The 21,235-nt window shown below is 45.4% G+C and overlaps 1 protein-coding gene across 1 annotated transcript in view; it reads right to left on the bottom strand.

Moving 5' to 3' along the window:
* Window positions 1–21,235, bottom strand: part of MYRF (myelin regulatory factor) — a 568,116-nt gene that overhangs the window by 287,772 nt on the left and 259,109 nt on the right. Inside the window, exon 2 of the mRNA XM_069623888.1 lies at window positions 7,161–7,245. Coding sequence (XP_069479989.1) covers window positions 7,161–7,245 — 85 coding nt within the window. The remainder of the gene's footprint in view (window positions 1–7,160; window positions 7,246–21,235) is intronic.

Raw genomic sequence — 21,235 nt, 5'->3', positions numbered from 1 at the left:
AGTGGAATATGTGCGAGTCGAGGTAAACCTGGTGTCAATGGAGATCTTCTATAAACGAGGGCAAGCCTCGTTTGTTGTAAAGATCATGTTTGCCGCTGAAGACAGGTTAACATCAGTTCTGAAGGAGGTTTGGCATGATGGAGGAAGTAGAATTAGGATTCAATTTAAACTGGAAAATATTTTTTTAGGAAGAAATTGAAATTTCTGCTGAATGAGATAGGATTGGTACAATAGGAGTTGCAGACCAAATAATTAGGGAATGGAGGAAAAAGCTTGGTTATGGGATAAAATTGTGAACTTTGCTCACTAGTTAACAACAGCACAATTAGCTCATGATTTTATTTTTCTGAGGCACAATTCCCTTAAGCCATTAGATTTAGTTATTTCCTGATCAACTGTTCAGATTTTTGTATATTCAATTTCGTTTTAAGTTGTAGAAGACAGAGGCGGTAACGGGTCCAAGGAAGAAATTCTGATAGAACAAACAAATTGCAGGTATTGTAAACAGATATGAACTTTGGAAACTCTGGAACACTGATTTATAAAATGTCTAGTTTTGTATAAAATAAGTAATGTAATATTTTAGAAAATGTGTAATGGGTGAGGATATTGCATTCATGTCTTTGATGTAAATGTAACGGTGTACAAGGTTTTATTTAAACTCTTAAATTAAATAAAAACATACATGGGAAAGGTGGTGAGGAGGTGGACATGAAAGATGCACATTTTTCACCCAAGTAAAATATCCCCATAAAATAACTTGTTTCCAGAAACCTTTGATCTGTTAAAAGATACTGCCTACTTTTTAAATATGTTTTCAAATGTCTTATTTCATCAGCAGCAAATGCAAGTATATTTTTAGGGTTTTTCAGGGTGGGTTAGAATCGTGACTACAGCTGTTAGATTTGGTAGCGGGAGCTGCCCCTTACATGTAACACCGATTGTTGCAGAGGGTACACATGGGGGTGGGGGGTGAGTGCCAACACTTTCTACGTTGGCCTTGTCCCACTCCCCGACATCTCCCATAGCAGCCTCTCACGCTAGTGCCGCCATCCACTTCCTCTTCCGCAGCCCCCTCCCCTGGGCCACGCAAAAATACACTGGCCCTGTCCCAACCCGCCGAACGCCGATATTCCTCCTTCTCTACCCCAGCCCCCCTGCTTTGTGCCATCCAAAAAGCAATGCTGATGTCCCTCCCCCATGCAGTCCTCAGCGTGGCTATCCTTCCTTCTCTTTCCCAGTCCCCCTCTCCATCCCAAAAAAATAGCAGCGCTATCTCAAACTCTCTCCCCTCCCAGCACTAGCATGTGCATTTCTCTCAGGTCTCCCCCCCTCCCCTCCTAGCCCCATGCATGTAAATATCGCCATATAATGCCCCCAGTTTGTGGAGGCCGTTTTTTTGGCTTGGCCCACGTTTGGCCCTTAGAGCCAGACTAAACCCGTCTCCTCCATCACCCGGCTTGGCCCTGTGGCTCGACACGCCTTTTGGATAATTTTTGGCTCACATCCAGAAAGTGGAATCAGTGGGGACCCACAAGGAACAGCAACCTACTCAGGGGAGACCCCAGCAGTCCACCCAGACTAGGCCGCTCAGGTGCTATTTCCCAGACGTCTGGCTCCACCCGTTTTGGAATGTACTTTCTCTGGTGCACCAGCGTGCCAGTCTGATTGCACCAAGGTTGGCTTCTGGAGAATTCAGTGGGGCTGCTGGCTTGCCTCTAGGCCAGTTGCCTTTGCCCTAAAAGGGGCTTCTACTGTGCTGAACCTATGTGCACTCTGCATCTGAGATCTGCAACAGGTGAACCACCCGTCTGCCTGGCCTTTTGTAGCAGGACTGAGCCCCTCCTCCATCACCAAGAAGTCCACTCACCAAGGTACGCGCCTTAGAGCATCGCCTGCACACATTTCAAAACGCCTAGAGAACCTTCTGCACAAAATGTAATGCTGGAGCCTGCTCTGTCTGATCTCCCTGGTTACTTTGGTGCATCAGAAAACGCTAAGGAGAGGGGCACTAGAGGTGTAACTAAGATGTACATAACATTCAAGATTACCATAGGGTTATGAGTGTCAAGTGTTTCTAAGATGAAGCGCGACTTCTGGTGCAGCAGGGATAGTCTCCAGGCCTAAGGAGACTCAATACAACGCAACAATCACCCGACCTGTTGTTGCCAACAGGTAACCCTGTTGCACTCTACTTTGGTGTATCAACATGTGTGATGGAAACCAAAGGAGGCCACATAACCCTGTGCCCATGCAGTGAAGTTTCTGTGAACCGCCTGTGCCCCTTTTCGACCCAGTTCTTCAGAGACACACAAAGCATACATTTTTTTTTCTTCTGGAGAATTAACTACCTCGAGTCGAATGGATTATCCGTTACAGAAGGGTGTAACAAATGTCGGAGACATGACCCGCACTTCCCGAACTGCAGTTTTAAGACCGCCCTTTCTGATCTTCCCTTTATGTGGGGTTTCCTAAATAATCACTGTTTTTTCCCTACTCCTATCTCTTTCCCCAATATCCCTACACCCATTCCATGACAACCCGCTACAGGTTTAAAACACGTGTTTATTTAATTTGATTGCTCATTTATAATGCGCTTAATACCAGCGTGTGGTTTCTAAGCGTGCAACCAGGATTCAAACCTGTGTTGCACTGCGTTGTTTTGCTTCCAAGACAAACTCGTTGCCCCTGATGTTATCGAATTAGGAACATGTACTCTTAAAATCCAATTCGTTAACATGCAGTCAGGATTTTGACAGCATCTCTTGGCGCATTGGTTTTCAAAGACCATGTACAATCTACAGACTAGAGACACCTGTCTGGGGCATTCATCTGAGCTCTGGTAGTGGCTGTGAAGGGAACGAATGGGACAGAATCTTTAGACTCATCAGATCTAGAAATCCTCAAGGAGGGTGACCTCAGCAGATGCTCATTGCAGCAGAGAGCCAACTAGGGAGAGCCAACTAGGGAGAGCGATATGAACAGATTACTCTACGCTGAACAGACTACTCTACACTTACACATCACTCCATGTGCAATCCATCAAATCACCCTTCGAGAAAAATCCATTAGAATTACAAAGACCACAGGGTCCACTGCTCTAACCTCAGACTGGGCTCTATGTGATCTGATAGAAAAGATTATCTTTTTTTTTTTTGCCAGTCGATTTTGTTGCAAATATCTGTGAGGGGAGACCCCCCCCCCCCGTTCCGCAATTCGCGCTTAACACCCCTACATTAACTATTTGACTAAACCCACCCCTACATATATTTGGGGCAAATTCTTTATAAAAAATGTGATGAATTCTTCTTTGACGAAATCTTCTGTGGCCATAACTCCCTATCCGTCAGTCAGGCTGCACTAAACTCAAATCGCCACACATTCTACCTTTCGGCCCAACAAACTCAACCAAAATAACCACTAGTGCCGCTAGCATATGCCGAAGAACAGCTCCGGCATAACTCCAATAACAAGCCATTTCAGTCTGCCACAACCAGCCCCCTAGGGTCCTACCCACCAGGCCATATTCAGCCCTTATGACCAAAGAATGAAAGGGGTATGGCTGCATAGCTGTTTGCCCCTTTCTCCCTGATGATCGTTAATGCAAGGTTTCAATTCGGCCTTTTATTTTCTTCAACTTCTAAGACCCATTGCGGGGAACCTCGGGATAAGAAGATCTCGCGTTCCCTTTCAAAAATGTACATGGCTTCACTGATGCAGACTCTTAGCATCTATGAGACTGACTTGACAACACTCACAATCCAGCAAACCAGGGGCTGTCAAATGGTGGTTGGTTGTGCATTCAAGGATATATGGTTTCAGCCACCTCTTCCTAAGCACCTGTAGGACTGGGATTCTGCTGTGGGGGTCCGTGGAACCTTGCTGAGTGGGGCTGTGGCGTCACTGCATGTTATCCCAGAACTGAGCGGTATCACACTGGTATCAGTGTGATCAGTGTGTTGCTCTGCTGAATCTTACACTGCTTGATGCAATCTAACTCTATGTCAATGTGGACCTTTTGGAGATCGTTACCTTGTGTCAATCCCAGTCTCTATGTAACTTGTGACCAAGGCTTTAAGTGGGTTGGGGCTACCGGTTGCTGAGTCTCCAAAAACGTTGATCAAGCCGCGGCTCTGCTGGGGTTCACATAACCACAGTCAGCCGACAACTACTTTTTAAAAACTTTCCGTGCGTAGGATTGAAACCTGCGCACAGTGACTAGCCAGTGTCAAGTTGTCCTGTGCTGTTACTTAGGTGGTGGATTTCGTTTGTTTGATTGATAGACTGCTTGACATAAAAAGCCCATAGTGTCAAACAGTCTATTGTATAAAACAAAAGAAATTGTACACCTATGCAACAGCACAGTGCACTGCAACACTGGTCTGTTAGCGGCAGGGCTTGGTTTGGAATCCCTAGCATGGGACAATAAAAAATAACCCTTTTTTTGTTATTGTCCCGTGCTGGGGATTCGAACCCGAGCCCTGATGATGACAAGCCAGTCTCACATAGCACTGTGGTCTATTGAATTAAACAAAATTAATTGAGCCCCAATGAAAACTGGCTTGGGTGAATCCCTAGTGCAAGACAATTAAAAAAAAGTAACCCAACAACTTTCCTTTTTGAATTGTCCTGTGCTGGAAACACTTCAGGCCACACCCATAATGTAGGCCACACTCCCTCATTGCAGATCCCACCTGCCCCCCTCGATTTCTGAGACCACTTAAAGCACTGCTTTTGACACTACGAACTGGGACCACTGTTATATAAACACTTTGCAAAAAACACACATAAAAATGAAATAAAAAAATTGAAAGGTAAGCACCAGACCCACTGTCTCCTCTACACGTTAATCCACCTATCCTTATAGCCCACAGACCCATACATACACAATCTGAAGCCTCTTTACAGTTTAGAAAAACACACCATTTCCTCTAGACCGGCAATTAGGTGCTCCACGCTGCCAACCTACAACTAACCAAAATGCCAACCACCTGCCCCTTTATAACTATAATGACACTATAATGATAGTTTCAATGCAAGTGAAACCGCCCGCCCTAAGGCACCTCCAATCAACAGCCTTTCTACGGATCCAACCAGACACTCTGCTAGTTCAGACACTTGCCTCTCTATAGCCTCATCTAGTAGCACTTCTCCAACTCAAGCCATAATCCCTTCTACAACCATAAGAGCCAGCTGTCATTATTTTATCCACCGATCTCACTGCAGCTCAAACACACACCCTCCAGGCAACTCCACCCAGACGCCCTTTTTTAACTGCAACGACCAGCCCTTCACCCCCTTTCACCACCCCTCTCTACCCCTTTAGCCCCCATCCCCTAAACAAGTAAAACCACCCATTCATCTACAGCCTCTCTACAACTAGTTAGGAGCCCAGATGCAGTTTTTTGCACCAGCCCCTCTAGAACGCCTTTACATCTTCAACTTCCCGAACACTTTGCAACGCCAACTAACAACCGCCTGCAACAACAGCCACATACACTAACATTATTGTGGCAAAGTTAGCTCTTCAACTTCAACCACCGACCCGCTCCCACTCAACCCATCAGTACTGCTACAACCTAGGCCAAGAGCCCTTCAACAACTCTTCACATAGTCTTGCTAACTCCACTCGCCAGCACTTCTGTACCTCGAAACACCAACCCATCTACAACTACAACCCTCTCTACAACCCAAACCACCACTTCCCCTACAAGGTCACCCAAACAACCCTCTACCAGAACAACAACCAGCCCCTCTCCAACCTGAACGACTAGCCCCTCAACAATCCCAACCCCAGGCTAAAGCCCCTCTACAATCCCCAATCTCTACCTCTTTACCATTCAATAACAGCCTATCCCAACTGTCAAGTACTAGCTGTTATACAATCCCAAACAAATGCCCTTCCACTGCACCAGCCGCCATCCTCCTCAATTCTGCAGCCACCAGCCCCTCGGGGCTGATAGCCCCTCTACAACCCCCAATCTCTACCTCTTTACCATTCAATAAGAGCCTATCCGAACTGTCAACTACCAGCCGTTATACAATTCCAAACAAATGCCCTTCTACTACAGCGGCCGCCATCCTCCTCAATTCTGCAGCCACCAGCCCCTCAGGGGTTCCCCGGCTGATAGCCCCTCTACAAGTTCTTCCAGCAGCCTCTCTGCAAAGCCAATGGAATTCCCCACTACACCTATAGCCACTCACCATTCAACAGCACTAACACCATCCTTTCTACAGCCACCAACTGCAGTGCATACCAACAAACAACTCCTTTGTAAATCCAGTCACCAACGTCTCTACATCTCCAAATATCAGCTCCTCTAGAACTATGATTATTATTGCTTTCATACCTCTAACCCTCAGCCCCTCTGGAAAGCCACCCATCAGGTACCCCCCCTAACCCCACCATACCAAGCATCGAACACAGGCCCAAGCACTAAGCAGCAGCATCGCTCCAAACAGCAGACTTTAACTCCCCTCTCATACCCCTCTCTGCTTACCCCAGGGGCGGCAATGTGATACTTTGATGGCGACAGTGGTAAGAAGCCTTTAAAGGAGGCAGCATGCAAGAACACAAGGCGAGGGGCCAGTAGGTGGTAAATTGAAGCATTGAAAGGGGGTCTAGTGCGGTTTGTAAACACATGACTGCATGCAGGGTGATGGGGTGACATACTTTATGCGACAGTGAGAGGGGCTGAGGGCTAATGCCCGACACTCTGCTGGATTGTGGGCGAATGCTTCGAGAGGTTGATGAAAGATGGCTGCACTGGGCGACAGAGGGCAGGCAGATGCTGTAATGAAGGGCGACCTGGCACTTTGCTGTATTGGCAGCAACATTTGTAATTAATAGCACCTGGTCTTTGGGACTGAGGGCAGATGCAGGGAAGTGTTGCGTCCCGAATGATGATGTGAGGGAATATGGCTGTCGCTGTGAGGGAATTGGGGCTGGTGCTGTAATAGTTAGTGGGCTGGTGCTGATTGTCCAAAGGATTGATGATAAGTCATGCAGTGAGGCATTACAGGTTGGCACCCCGAGGGCTCGTGCAGGATTCTAGGCAGCAGTAAGCAGCAGATTGGAGAATCACATGTTTCATTATTGGGAGTGACGCAATATGAGCAGGATTCAGTGGTGCGCTACGAGGAGGGTGGGTTGTACTCACATATCCGCCGAGTCCTCTTTGCTGATGTACTCTTCAAGGATGCTGGTGTCGATGTTGCTCTCGAGGGGTCCGTTTATGTCATGGCCTAACAGAGAGAAAGAGGGGCAGGGTGAGGTCTCTGTGTCCACATGGGCACCAACAATCATGCACAGGGATCCTTACACCACTCACTGGGCCACAGAAACATTGGACGCTCAGTCCTAGAATGCTCTTTATTTTCACTCTTTTATGCTTCCATGTGCAGTAACGCACGCGCGCGCGTTCTCTCTCTCTCTCTCTCTCTCTCTCTCTCTCTCTCTCTCTCTCTCTCTCTCTCTCTCTCTCTCTCTCTCTCTCTCTCTCTCTCTCTCTCTCTCTCTCTCTCTCTCTCTCTCTCTCTCTCTCTCTCTCTCTCTCTCTCTCTCTCTCTCTCTCTCTCTCTCTCTCTCTCTCTCTCTCTCTCTCTCTCTCTCTCTCTCTCTCTCTCTGTGTACAGTAACATCCCAATAACTGTTGTGACAAATCTGAGGATGGCGTCCCTTCTCCCCAAGGGGGGAGCCCTGTCCCATGGAGCCAGGGCAGTGCATCCACAGTACAATACCCCCCTGGGGGTAGTGCACAGAGGGAGAATCTAATGGGGAAGAAACCCCTCTATCGTATTGGGGACGACCATTATTAGAGAACGCGGTATGACCCTGCTTCAATACACTTAATCCCTTATACAACCCTCTTTAGATAGAGCCAAAGTATTTTGTTGTCAAGTCAGTCAATCCAACATACATGACAAGACTGAAAGACCAGAAAGTACAAAGCGTTATACACACAATTTTAAAAAGGCACTGTGAAAAAGATGATCACCAGGAGTCCAAGGATCACTCTAGAGAAGCAGAGTGAGCGGTCTAGCTTCTCAATGCAAGTGATTGGCCCAATGCAGTACAACAATCGTATACAGAAGCTTGAAAGCAGCTCAGTTGGTACGCAGAAAAGAGAGAGCGTTCCTCTGAGGAGGAACAGTGGGAGCCATTCGCAGGACCAGCTGGCATGAGCCAGAAGGGAAGCCGTAGCCAGATGAAACAGAGAACCCAAACGTGGTTCACTAGGAGAGGACTACTCAGGTTGCTGACTAATGAATTCTCCAAGGGCCTCAGGTGCAGGCGAAGCACGCAAGAGAGAGAATGCGGAGCCAGTAAGCATCAAAAGACTACAGAGCAGCTGCAAAGCCCTGGTGGAGACCTGAATGTTTCTGGAGCCTCAGAAAGGGACTCAGCTGCCTAGCAACCATTGATACCAGCGAGCAGGAAGGAAACAGGTATGCAGGTTGCCCGGAGGTGCTGGAGGTCCGGAAAAGCAATAAGGTGAACATAGGAGCTGGAAGGGGAGGGTCTGGGACACTGAGGCAAATAAGAAGTTGAGAAAGAGAGGGTCTGGGACCATGAATGCAAACAAGGCAAAGCAGGAAGAGTTGTATACTTGGCAGGAGAGTGAACAAAGTGGATACAACACACCAGTGCGAGTCTGCGACCCGCACCCAATTAAGAGAAGGTTTGGGACACTGATTTTAAAAGAAGCAAGCAAGGAAGAGTTGTATGCTTGGCAGAGCAATAAACCAAGCAAACATTACGTTGAACTGCAAGTTTGGAATGAAGACTAAGAGGATCTGGAATTCGGTGAGAGAAAGAGAGACAGTCCATGAGAGAACATTGGCTTGGCTTGGCAGGAGAGTGAACCAAGCCATGTAAAATATTGCGTGTCTGGGTCTCACACCCACACAATAGGATGAGAACAAGAGGGTAAAGAACCCTGGAACTGACAGAAGGAATCCTACGCTTGATAGCGAACTGTGCCAAGTTGGTAGGATAAAGAAGCACAAACACAAGACGCATTAACTTGTGAATTTCCCAGTGCCATTTTATGTAATAGAAAAGGGGTTCAGGACCCCTAAATGAATAGGCGTATGATAAAAAGAAGTCTTGGGGAAAGGAGCACATCCCTAGAACTGGAATCTTGTATTTTGGAACATTGTTTTGCATTGCTTTATTACCAGAGAGACTGGGAACTTTTCTGTTGGTTGAAGACACAAAGAGCACGTTTTACTTTGAGAAGAGGTCATCCTTGCACAGTTGTTTTACATTATTAGTGTTAGGGACATAGGTTTTGGGGCACTATAGTGGTGGACTTTTTAGTTTCGGACTTTGTCGCAATTTCACTCGTTTTTTTGAGGTAGAAAACCCATTTTAGCTTTAGGGCGAGAGGGATTTTTCCAACCCACTTTTAATTAATAAAATCCTATACCCCAAAACATGCCACCATTGTGTCCAAGCCTTACTTCTGCACCTTTATACTGTGTAGTTTGATTTGGTACGCAAGGGTTCTGTACACACCTCTTTCAGTTACACTCTTATAGCACACACACACACACCTGTGTCATGCCACTTATGCAACATCTGCCTTTACAATTCCACTTCTATTTCACATACACCCATCAACACTTGGTTTCAACAATCTTTTACAACTGTCGTGAACTTTTTGTTTTTTATAAATATTTTTATCCAAATCAAACAACATCCACCACATACATGTAGAAGCCACATTGTTACAATTAAGGCAGAAAACCGTAAAACAATGAACTACTAACCCTCCTCCCCAAGACAAAAACAGTTTGTCTTGCTCATCTGGTACAAGAAGACAAAAAAATCAAGTTGCACATCAAGTTGCACTCTGCCATACACTACAAGTGCTTGTAATTCCCACGCAAAAAAACCATGGACATCTACAAGAACACAGGGCATCTTACTAAGGCATTCTCCCTGTCCTGGGAACACACCCTGTTTCAATACATGGCATGTGTCAAATGCATTCCGGGCTTCTATATTTTCCGTGGGCTCATGGAGACCCCTTTGCAGTGCTCTGTACCATTCTGCAGTATCAGCTGTGGACCATCGGAGCAGGTCCGCCCACCACACCGCGAATATCGGGCCAGCCATCGACTTTCAAGACATGGCTATCCTGCATTTAGCCAACACACAAACAAGGTCCATCAGTTTAATCACATGCATAGCTTTCTTTGGCCTGGCATATATACCCAGCAGGCATTCATCAGGTGTCCATGTAAACCGCGTAATACCAGCCTTCTCCATCAGCTGTTTAATCAGTCCCTGAAACCTTTTTACAACATGGCATTGCCATTGCATATGCAGGAGATCAGCCGCTTCAAAAGAGCACCACGGGCAATTATGTGAATTTCACCAGTCTATGCGGCACCATGTAGTTCCTATGCAGCACATTTAATTGGAACAATCGGAGTCTGGCATTCTGAGAGACCTTTCGTACATATTCCATAGCTCGTTCCCATTCCTAGTCATCAACAAACCTATGCAAATCGAGTTCCCACAGCAATTTCACCTTTAGCAGTTCACCGCTCATGCCTTTCAATAGTCCAGTATATAATCTCGACACCCATTTCCATCCGTCCTCCAAGCCATACATCAATATCAGCACATTTTCACTTTCAGGCTCCATGGGTACATGCAGCCATTTTGCTTGGCAATCGAAGTGAATCTCATGTACAACAGAAACTGTCCTGCTCGGAGTCCCAATTCCTCCACCATGGTCCGGAAATCCATTAACATCCTTGCACGTGGTATGCCGTGAATGTCCCCCGTGCTTTTACGCACGATTGCCGTTAATGTGTTATGGATGCTATACGGGACTTGAACCCGAAGCATCTTTAGCAATCTATCCCACACCTCTGTACCCAGCCGTAACAAAGTCGGAATACAAGGCAAACGGTTCTCAGGGATCCAGAGGGCCTCCTTCAGCACTATCGGTTTAATAGCCAACTGCATCAAGTATACATCCAGCGTCTCTTCATAGACAGCCACCAGGTCAAATGCTGCATCTGCGCCGCCAGATAATATAATTCAAACCAGGGTAGTTGCACCCCACCACTCTCCAAGCTCCGCCATAGGGTCTTCAGCATAGTCTTGCATCGCCCTGTTCCCCCTAGCCACAGAGTCCAGCGGCTTGAAGAGGGGTCTAGGAACATTGAATGGTACGTTGGTATTTTCACGATTGCTGTATTATTTTACTGCCATCTTTACCAGTGCCACTCGGCCCATTACGAAAGGGGGAATTTACTCCAAAAGCTCATTGACCGTTCAATGCCCTCCAGCGCCCAAGCCGTATTCTGCTAATGTGTAGTCTCAAAATTGTGACATGTAGTGACTCCCAGATATTGAAATAACTCCATTGTCCAACTAATACATAGGTCCGGCAGATCATCTTTGCTTCTAGTGGAGAGCGCCACCAAAAAGAAAATACAAGACTTATCTCTGCTCACTGTGATGTCCAAAAGTGCAGCAAAATTATCCAAAACCTCCACCACTAATGGCAGATGCACAGGTTCCTGAAGATACAGTAACATGTCATTGGCATATAATGATATTAGGTGACTCCTCCCATCCACCACTGTGCCAGCCTTATTAAATTCAGCTCTTAAATGCACAACCAATGGTTCCAATACTAGAATAAACAACATCAGTGATAATGGGCAGCCCCGTCTGGTTCCCCTGTGTAAATCCCAAGCCTCATATATATGTCTGCCAGTTCTGACCCAGACACCAGCGCCTTGTATATTAACCAGATGCATCTGAGGAATCCTTCACCAACCCCAAAGCCCTGAAGTGCAGCATACAGGAATGGCCAGTACACCAAGCCAAAAGCCTTAATGGCTTATTCAGTCACAATGTCTGGTTCTGTCAATGGCATGGTGTAGCCGCCTCAGATTTAGTAGAGTACTTCTGTCTGGAATAAAACCTGTCTGGGCTCTGTGCAGCACTGATCCTATCACTCGCCATAGGCTCCCCACCAGCAGAGCCATCAGAAATTTGACATCCTGGTTCAGCATACGAAACGCACATATGTTCTTGTTTTCTAAGTTTAATCATTGGGACAATGACAGAAAACCTCATACTGGTGGGTAGGCCACCTTATTCATGTGTACGAGTATGGTATGACGCCTCCTCATATACCTTCAGCAGTTTCGGGCCCAGTAGACCACCATAAGCTTTTTAGAATGCTAACGGTAGGCCATCGCACCCAGTGTTTTCCCAGTTTTTAGCGATGCGACTGCCGCAGTGAGTTCCTCAACCGACAGGGGTGCATCCAACAATGCTGCCTGTTCTGGGGATAGCTTAGGTAGTGCAATCTGAGATAATGTGAACTCAATTCCCCCTTTGGCATCTCACCTGTCTCCTGTGATGAATCTAATGGTGTCATCACTCCTTTCCCGGCAGTAACCTGTACCAATGTGGCAAGGGCATGGCAGCCGCAACCTGATCCTGACTCTGGGGGTGGCTATATGAGGGAGGATCACATGGGGGAGGAAGCCCATGGGCAGGTGTCATGACCTCATTGGACAAGGCATGGTATTCCCCTTGAGGATAGCCCCACCATTCCCCATGCCTTTATGGCATACTGTCATACATCCCCTCACCCACCTAGGCAAGGTAATTAATATGAAAATACTGTGACTAAGAAGATGAGCCGAGTAATGAAGATCACTGGAAGTCAGGAGCACACCCTGCAATCTAGTTGTTACAGGAACAAGTCTGATGCTGGGAGATTTAAACCAGCAGACCAGCTGAAACTCAGACGCTAGCTGGAGAATGCTACTTCTTTCAGTGCTGGCCGAGGGACTGTGGGTCTGGTGCGGTGTCCACAGAGCCAACTGGCTCGCTGACAAGGAAGAGGGGAGTGGACTGCAAGCAGGAGTATGCTGCGAAAATACCAGAAGCAAACAAAAAGCTTCTGGGCATTCACAGGTACTGGAAGGCAGCCTCCACACCACAGAAGCCCAGAAAGACACAGAACAGATGAGCGTGAGGCACAAGAGGCAGAGAAGCCAAGAAGCAGAGGCAACAAGAGGGAGTGAAATGCCAAAGGACTGCCACAGGAGAACCAACATACACCAGCAAGATCCAGTGAGTCCACCCAAGGGAAGAGGGGACACCAGGGTGTATTGGCAACCCTGTCAAAACCGAATAAATGTGAATGAAGTATATGACAGGGAACAAGCAAGTGAACATTTCTTAAAGAAGCAGAACAAAATATGCATAAGAGACTGTCAGGTTTGTGAGTGTATGCGGTACACCTATAAGAGGAGCCCTGGCAGGATAGTATACCAGTCAGATTCAAGACAATACAGAACAAATATTAAGGCTATCAAGTTTGGAAGTGTGCGCAGAACACACACGAGTAAAGCCCTGGCAGGATAGTATACCATGCAGATCAAAGGTGCAATAATATATATAAGAAACACCCTGGCAGTAGAGTATACCAGGCATATGCAAGTTTCAAGTGTGTTCATATAAGAAAAGCCCTGGCAGGAGAGTTTACCAGGCAGACACAAGTTGTAAGCATGTTCATGTGAGAAAGCCCTGACAGGTAAAAATATCAGCCATCTTCCAGTTGAACAGTGCGTAATATACAGTATCTAAGAAAGTCCAGATAAGGATTCATCAGGACTAGCAAAAGGTTGTGGAAACATATTAAAGAGGAGAGTAAACCTGGCAGGAGAGAGTACACCAGGTATCCTAACAAGATATAGACTAACAGCCAAGTTGTTTTGTGTACCAGTTGTGTTGTTGATCAAAAGAGACTTCAGGAACTGTTATTCTTGAATATAAAACAGAGTGAAGAGAAATCCAGAGGAAGGGAACTACCCTCTGGAACAAGGAACTTTATCCCTCTGGAACACTTGAGTTGAAGTTATGCATTTACTTTTTTAACATTTGCACACTACTAAAAGCCAAAGACATTTTCCCTTTTCACCTTAGAGTTGATTTTTAGAATGTGAAGGCCAGAACAGTACTGTGGCCATTTTGCTTTGGACATTCTGACATTGACAGACCCTTAGTTTTGGTTTTTGGTAGGGAAACGCCTCTTAGCACAGGTACAGAGAGGCATTTACCTGTGCCGTCCACATCTCACCACATTTGTCCACAACGGAGGTAATGACATGTCTAGGAGTCTTCTCATGACACAACCTTGTCAGCAATGTGCCCATTTGATCTCCCCCATCATGCACAGTCCTCGTGTGTATGTTAAAATCAAACCTCTGAAGCCTTTCCCAGGCCCCAATGCATTGTTGTCTAGGTACTGCCAATTCACTTTCCACAGAGCCAGACCACACCAGGGAGCTGTCCTTCTTGTGATTTCTAGCTCAATCCTACCCAATTCTTCTGTCACAGACCTCCTAATTCCTCCAGCTTTAGCCAATATTTCTCCTCTCGCTACCACCTTAAAGGCCTCCCATTGCATCCCCCGCCTGTCCACACACCCTTTAATGTGTTAAAAAAATTCAACTATTTTATCCTTCACATAATCCTAGAAGACACCATCCGTCAATGCATCTGCATTCATACGCCAAGGCAGAATAGGCGGTATTGCACCCCTCATTGCCCACATGTCCATCTGCAGTGAGTGATCCGATATTGTCCTACCCAAACATACTATCTCCACAAACTCATACATATTTTCTGTCCCAGAGAACAAATAGTCAATTTCAGGGTACAGTTTATGGAGAATTGAGTAATAAGAATATCCACGCTCCTCTGCATTCATAATCCTCTAGACATCCACAAAACATAAATTCATCAACATTCTATGGAGAGGTCTCGCCGTTGCACAGGTTGTGACATGTTTGCCATCTGACCTTTCTAGCCTAGGATCTAATGAAATCTCCCCCCTTATGCCGAATGCCTCACGCACACAGGACGGCTTATCGTATAATGAAGTGAGAAAATCAGATGCTCTGTGATTAGGTGAGTATGTATTGACAATATAAACCTCTCTGTTCTCAATATAGCCATGCACTTTCACCAATCTACCCATATCATATGAATATGCATCTAGCAGCCGAAAATGGTACTAAATTGGCAATCCATAACATAACTCCTCTGGCATATGTCGGGTAGTGGGAACCGTACCCTACCCCACTCTATTTTTCAATGACAGTATACACCTTGGACGCCACAAGATGCGTTTTCTGTAATAACGCAATCCCTATTTACTTCCAGCATAATGTAGAATGTACCCTGTTGTGCTTAAAAAAACAATTCAATCCCCTGACGTTCCACGTCATAATCTTAATGCATGTCATTCTTGCACAACTCTACCAACCCCCTCCCATGTCTTCCCTGCATTCTCCAACTCTGGGATCATTGCCGGGAGCAGCATGTTCTCAATATAATCGGTCATGTCTCACCCCTCCTCACCTTCCGGAAGGCCCACAACCCGGACGTTGTTGGGCTGGGACCTCCTTTCCCCATCTTCCACTTTATACTCAAAAGCTTTATTTCTGACCTTCAAGTCCTCCACATCAGCCTTTGGTATCTCTGTAGCATCCATATTGTCAGATAGTTTTGTCTCAGTATTAGACACGATCTGCCAATGTCCTGACATCTTGGCCGAGGAGGTTAACATCAATTTTCACCTAATTGATCTTAGCTTCCAGTGAAGTGCGCAGTGGCGCAATAGTGTTCAGGATTCCACTGTCCGTCTCCTGCCCTGGATTAGGATGTCCCCTAGTTCTCTGTGGGCTGATGGATGTCCCAGCCTGGTCATCTTTTTGTGCAAATGTATCCTTTTTAGTCTGTCTGTCCCATCTTTATTCTTATGAGTCGGCATGTAGAAATTCCCTGTCCTTCACTGTGGGCTTCAAATGCACGGTCAATCAGTGCCTGTAGAACATAGAGAAGTGAATACATCTGTAGGATATACAAATCGTAGGTATCTAAAGGCCGTGCCAGCAAAAATCCATATAGTGAATCCAGATTCTTCCACAACCAAACAGTCAGACCACGCTTCCTGACACCAGATGCCTCTGAATATAATGCGCTATGCCGCTGTATTAATAACAATCGGGAAACACTTCTTGAATATCGAGAAAAAACGATTGATAGTGGAGGTATAGTGTTTGTTAGCACTGTCACTCCCCTTTCTAATAAAATCACTAAGATTATTAAAAAGAATTGGCAAATTTTGATGGGCGGCGAGTGCCCCCTCAAGCCACCACTCTGTGCTTTTAAAAAAGGTGCAAATCTCAAGGACCTCTTGACTAAAAATGATATTTACAAATCAGCCCATCCACAGAGAAGTGTCGGAGAAATGTGGGGGATTCTGCGATTGTTGGGGCACACTCCATATGAGCTTTGTACCAGCTGTAATTTCACAAGCAGGACTACTGAGGTGAATTTAGGATTAGACAAACCTTGGACTCAACAGCAATTTACTTATTGCAATTCAAGTAATGTGGTTTATGCGATTTGGTGCCCCTGCCCAAAGATCTACATTGGGATGACTGAACGCAAAATAAAAACAAGGATTTCTGAACACAGAAGTTGTATAAAAAATAAAGTCCTTACTGCTCCCCTTGTGAAGCATTTTTTGGCAATGGACCTTGCAAGTGATACACTCAAATGGACAGTTCTCATGCAAATTACACCAGTGCATAGTGGCGAACCCATGTCTAAGAGGCTGTACGCCAAAGAAGAGTGGCTAATTTTTCTGTGCAAATCATCTGTCACTGGTTTGAATGAACTGGTAGATTGGCAGAACCTGTGATAATTGGGAGTTGCGGTATTGATTATATTTTGTATGGTCAACTGCTTGAATAAGGGTATGTATCTCCCGATTTGTTAGAATTGCACAAAGACCTGTGTGAGTTTATCCAATTACAAAGATGTACCAGTGTTTAGTACTGGCATGGGCTTCCACCTAATTTTGAGAGGTGAAATAAAGCCTAAAAACTGTCTGAGTACCTTAAGATTAGCACCGTTTTTGATTGGTGTGAGGTGCAGCTAAGTTCCATTACTGAGCGCTGTACGTTGTTGCAGCCACACCCCTGGTAATTGAAAGACATCGGTTACCTTTAAGAACGTCCACTCCAACCTCGGAACGTAACGTCAACTAGGTGATTCCAAGCTTGGAACTGAGACTATGGCTGTGGGAGAGACTCTCCGAAGCTGCGGGCATATCCGCAACGTTTTAGGTATGGGTTGTATGTACAAGTGAGGCGCTGAGGCATAGATTGCGATACTGATACCTTGTTTGTTCTGGCTCCTGTTTTTTTGGTTCCAAAACCGTTCCAAAACCGTTCCACAGGAGAGATTTGCAAAATACTGTGCGGTGAATCCTAGATGCTGGTTCAAAATCCTCTCCATTACCCACAAATGCCTCCATGATCTAGCACCCCCCTACCTCTCCCAGCGCATCTCCATGCCCACCTCCACCAGGCCGCCCAGGCTAGCATACACCAACCTGATTACCAAGCCGAAAACATGCAGAGTGCATGCTGGAGGCTCTAGTTTCCCAGCTATCGCTGCCGACCACTGGAACGCACTCCCCACTCACATCAGGGCTATCAACTCCCACTTGGCGTTCCGCAAAGCCATCAAAACCAGTCTGTTCGTCTGAAATGTTCGTGCCTAGTATTTGCTTGGCACTGTACTTGCAACTGACCGCTTTATGATGTAACTAAGTAATCGCATGTTCCAAAGTCGTATTCTTGCCTACTTACACCTTCTTGAAAAAGTGCCTCAATGCCCGTGGGCTGGAGTGCGCTATACAAATGTAATAAATAAATAAATAAATAAATAAATAAAATAAATAAATTACCTGAGCGTCGCCTGGGAGGATTCAACAGACTACATGTTTAAAGGTAACATAAGTGTTTGATGAATATTGCACAACATTAAGAGTGGTGTGTGTTCTTTTTGAACAGGCAGATGTTTAGTCTCTTCAATTTGGAGGATAAAAATGCAAAATGAGTGCATGTATCAGTACTGATGAGGTACATTGCACTATTTAATGAACGCAGCCCAACTGTACAACCAGTCAAAAGACGAGTTGATATAATTTGAGTAGGACGGTGTGTTAGACAGCGTGTGAAGTTCATGCCTTGTTTCTAGTTCCCAATAAAAGTGGTATAGCCTTTGAGGCTCTGTATGCTCAGAAAGATTAGACATAAGTAGGAGAACTCTCGAGCCACTAAAGATGCTTGGCAGTAATCAGTATATTCTAGTCAATGCAATTGCTATGAAGTAGGCTGATAGATGAACCTAGCCAACTGATACTGCACTATGAGTTTTAAAGAGTTTATGAGTGCGGTTTAGCCGGCTTACCCGTGTTGTGTGTTGTTTCAAAAGATTTCATTCTACTCTGAAGACACTCGCACAGGATTGTTGAATGTTTAATAATAAAGTACCTTCACGGTGAGCCTTCTATGGGGATTTGTGTTACTATGAGATATGGCTGTTGTAGTGGTAAACAGCAATAATGAAAGCTGTTTTGTGGGTTGTCTTTTCTAGCTTTTGGGAAGAACACCCAAATAGTGATTTTACCACTAAAGATGAAGACAGTGCTTGCTATTGTGCATAGACGTTGGGTTTCCCTGATGAAGTTCTTGTATAATTTGGGGTAACAATTGAAGGACGAAACATGTTGGGTTTCATATGACGCTGTATTGTTGAACAGTGCTAGTCACTAAGTCATTAACTTAGTTTAAAACCTTTTTGAGTGTGAAAAGAATTTGCCCACTTTTCTACGTGTAAGAGAGTGTAGAGTGACCAACAATGATAAGGGTTCTCTATCCATTATCCAACGCAGTCTGAGAGTAATGCATTTGAACTGGCCTGTTGATAGCCAGTGATGGTTTAGTGTATATGGGCCTCATTACGACCCAGGCGGTAAGTTACCGCCTGGGTCGTACCTTTACCACCATGGCGTAAACTACGTTTACGCCATGGTGGTTGGCGGACTTACCGCCCCATTCCGAGGTTGGCGGGGCGGTAAGTCCCCAATCCCCATTTACCCTTCCCCATTCCCATTTTTGCCCCATAGGGCATAATGGGAGTGGGGAAGGCGTTAATTACGCCACCGTAAATTACGGTGGCGTAATTAACATCAAGGTCCCTTAGCGCCATGGATTTTAACACCAGCAGGTGTTAAAACCTCCATGGCGCTAAGGGACCTCGGAATCAGGCGGTAAGGGTCGGCGCTGTTTACGCCGCCGTAAACCCCTTACCGCCTGAGTCGTAATGAGGCCCTATATGTTTTAATTTCTATGTAGCTTTGCACGTTGTAATTTGCACTTGTCACTTTGCCTAAAATAGGTGTACTGTTTACTAGATTTTATGTGTTTTTATGGTATTGATGTATGTTTATAAATAAAATCAATTATATTATGAATTTGAAGTTGTAAACAACGCACAGTTCTTTATTTGTTTGATGGACTGTGTGTGGGGGTGTTTTTGTTCTTACTAAGAAGAGATAGCATAAAGGCAGTGAGATTCTGTAGTTAAGAAATATGTACACAAGTTTGTTTTGGGGATGAATCTCGTTGCCGTTAAACTTCCCCTTGTCTCTATATGGTTTATTGGCAGGTCTACAGTGGTACAAATCTGACTTCTGTAATCGGTGCTTTTCTATTTCTTGTGCTGGTAAGTGCACCCCCGTTTTACCCTTACTACATGGCGTTCCACAAGGCTCGGCATTGGTTCCTCTCCTTTTCTCATTATACACATTTCCTCTCTCTGCTATTGGGATTAATTACAAGTTTGGTGGTCGAGAATTAACGTGCCAGTAATTCCATTTACTGGCACGCTTCTGGATTGGAAAACTACAGGTTTCCCGATGTGGGTTACCTAATTTACCAGCAGCCAAGAGCTGAATGTATATTCGGACCCCACTGGCAAAAACATCTGGTATTACCAGCACCGGTATTACCAGTGCCAGTAATACACGCAATCCTCTACATGGAGTCCTATGTCACTCCATTGAATGGGGAATGACCCTTGTTGCCGGCACCTGTAATTTCCTGGAAATTCTGGCATATCAGGTGCCGGTAACGGTATGTCTGCTTGCCAGTATCCCACCGGTAATTTTGGCGAGATACCAGCAAAACTTGTAATGACGCCATTGTCTCCCCATTCAGACCATCTTCTCACTTCAATGCTGATGACACTCTAATTTTTATTTTTCTTCTTTCTTTGATGCTCTCCATTCTACCATTTCTGCATGGTATAGAACTCCCCAAGCCCAGCCAACGGACCATCCGGGCTGAGGCTGCCAACAGTACATCACTGCTCTCTTGCACTTTTCCAGCTTATTCCCACTAACCCACCCCCTCTCCTCCCCTTTTTCAGAGCCGCCAGAGCGCCAGGGGACCACTTCGGTGGTGATAGTGCGCGGTACAAGTGTCCTTTAACATTAACATTAAAATGTCTCCTCGCAAATCAGACATGGAATAATGCACCCATTTCCTACACCTAAAGCTCTCTGAAACCGAGATCCTTTTCTTCCCTGCCACCACTACCCCATGTCCCCCAATTCTCGTCTTTCTTCTATTCCATTTCCACCTTCTAGCACTATTTATCTTCATCTGCATGCAATCTAGGTGTACTCTTTGATCTTTCTTTTTTATTCTCCGCTCAAGTTTCCAATATTGCCCGCTCTTGCCGACTTCAGCTTTACAGTGTACATCCATTCCGGGCCATACCTATTTTTTATGCTACTAAGCTTCTTATTTCCATCCTAGTGTTCTCTCGGATAGATTATTGTCCTTCACTTATTGGTCTACCCGCCTACTAGCTTGCCTCTCTTCAGTCTATTTGTAACTTTCTCTCCACACTCTCTGCTGTCTTTCGCCGCAAACACCCATTTCTCCTTCTCTCCACTCTCTCTCTTGGCTGCCATTTGAATCTTGGTTACTTTTTCTTTTCTTGTTGTTGTCTTCAAATGTCTTCATGGTCTAGCCCTTCCATGGTTATCGGCTCTAATCTCGCTCTATGTTCCTGCTCACTCTTATGTTCTCAATCCCAGTTCTTACTTATTGTTGCAAAACGTACACGCACCCAATTTCATTTCAGACCATTTTCACTTCTGGAGCCTAAACATTGGAATACCCTAACCCTTCATATCAGATACTCTCCTGCCCTTTCCCTTTTCCCTCAAACCTGAAAAACGTCCTTCTGTCTGCCCTGACTTTAGTTTCATCTCATTTAATACATTGTTCTTTTTTTTTATAAACCGCCTTT

Source organism: Ambystoma mexicanum, chromosome 11 (genome assembly GCF_040938575.1).
Source record: "Ambystoma mexicanum isolate Mex_15411 chromosome 11, UKY_AmexF1_1, whole genome shotgun sequence".
NCBI lineage: Eukaryota > Metazoa > Chordata > Amphibia > Caudata > Ambystomatidae > Ambystoma > Ambystoma mexicanum.
This window is presented reverse-complemented; position numbering and strand designations above follow the sequence as displayed.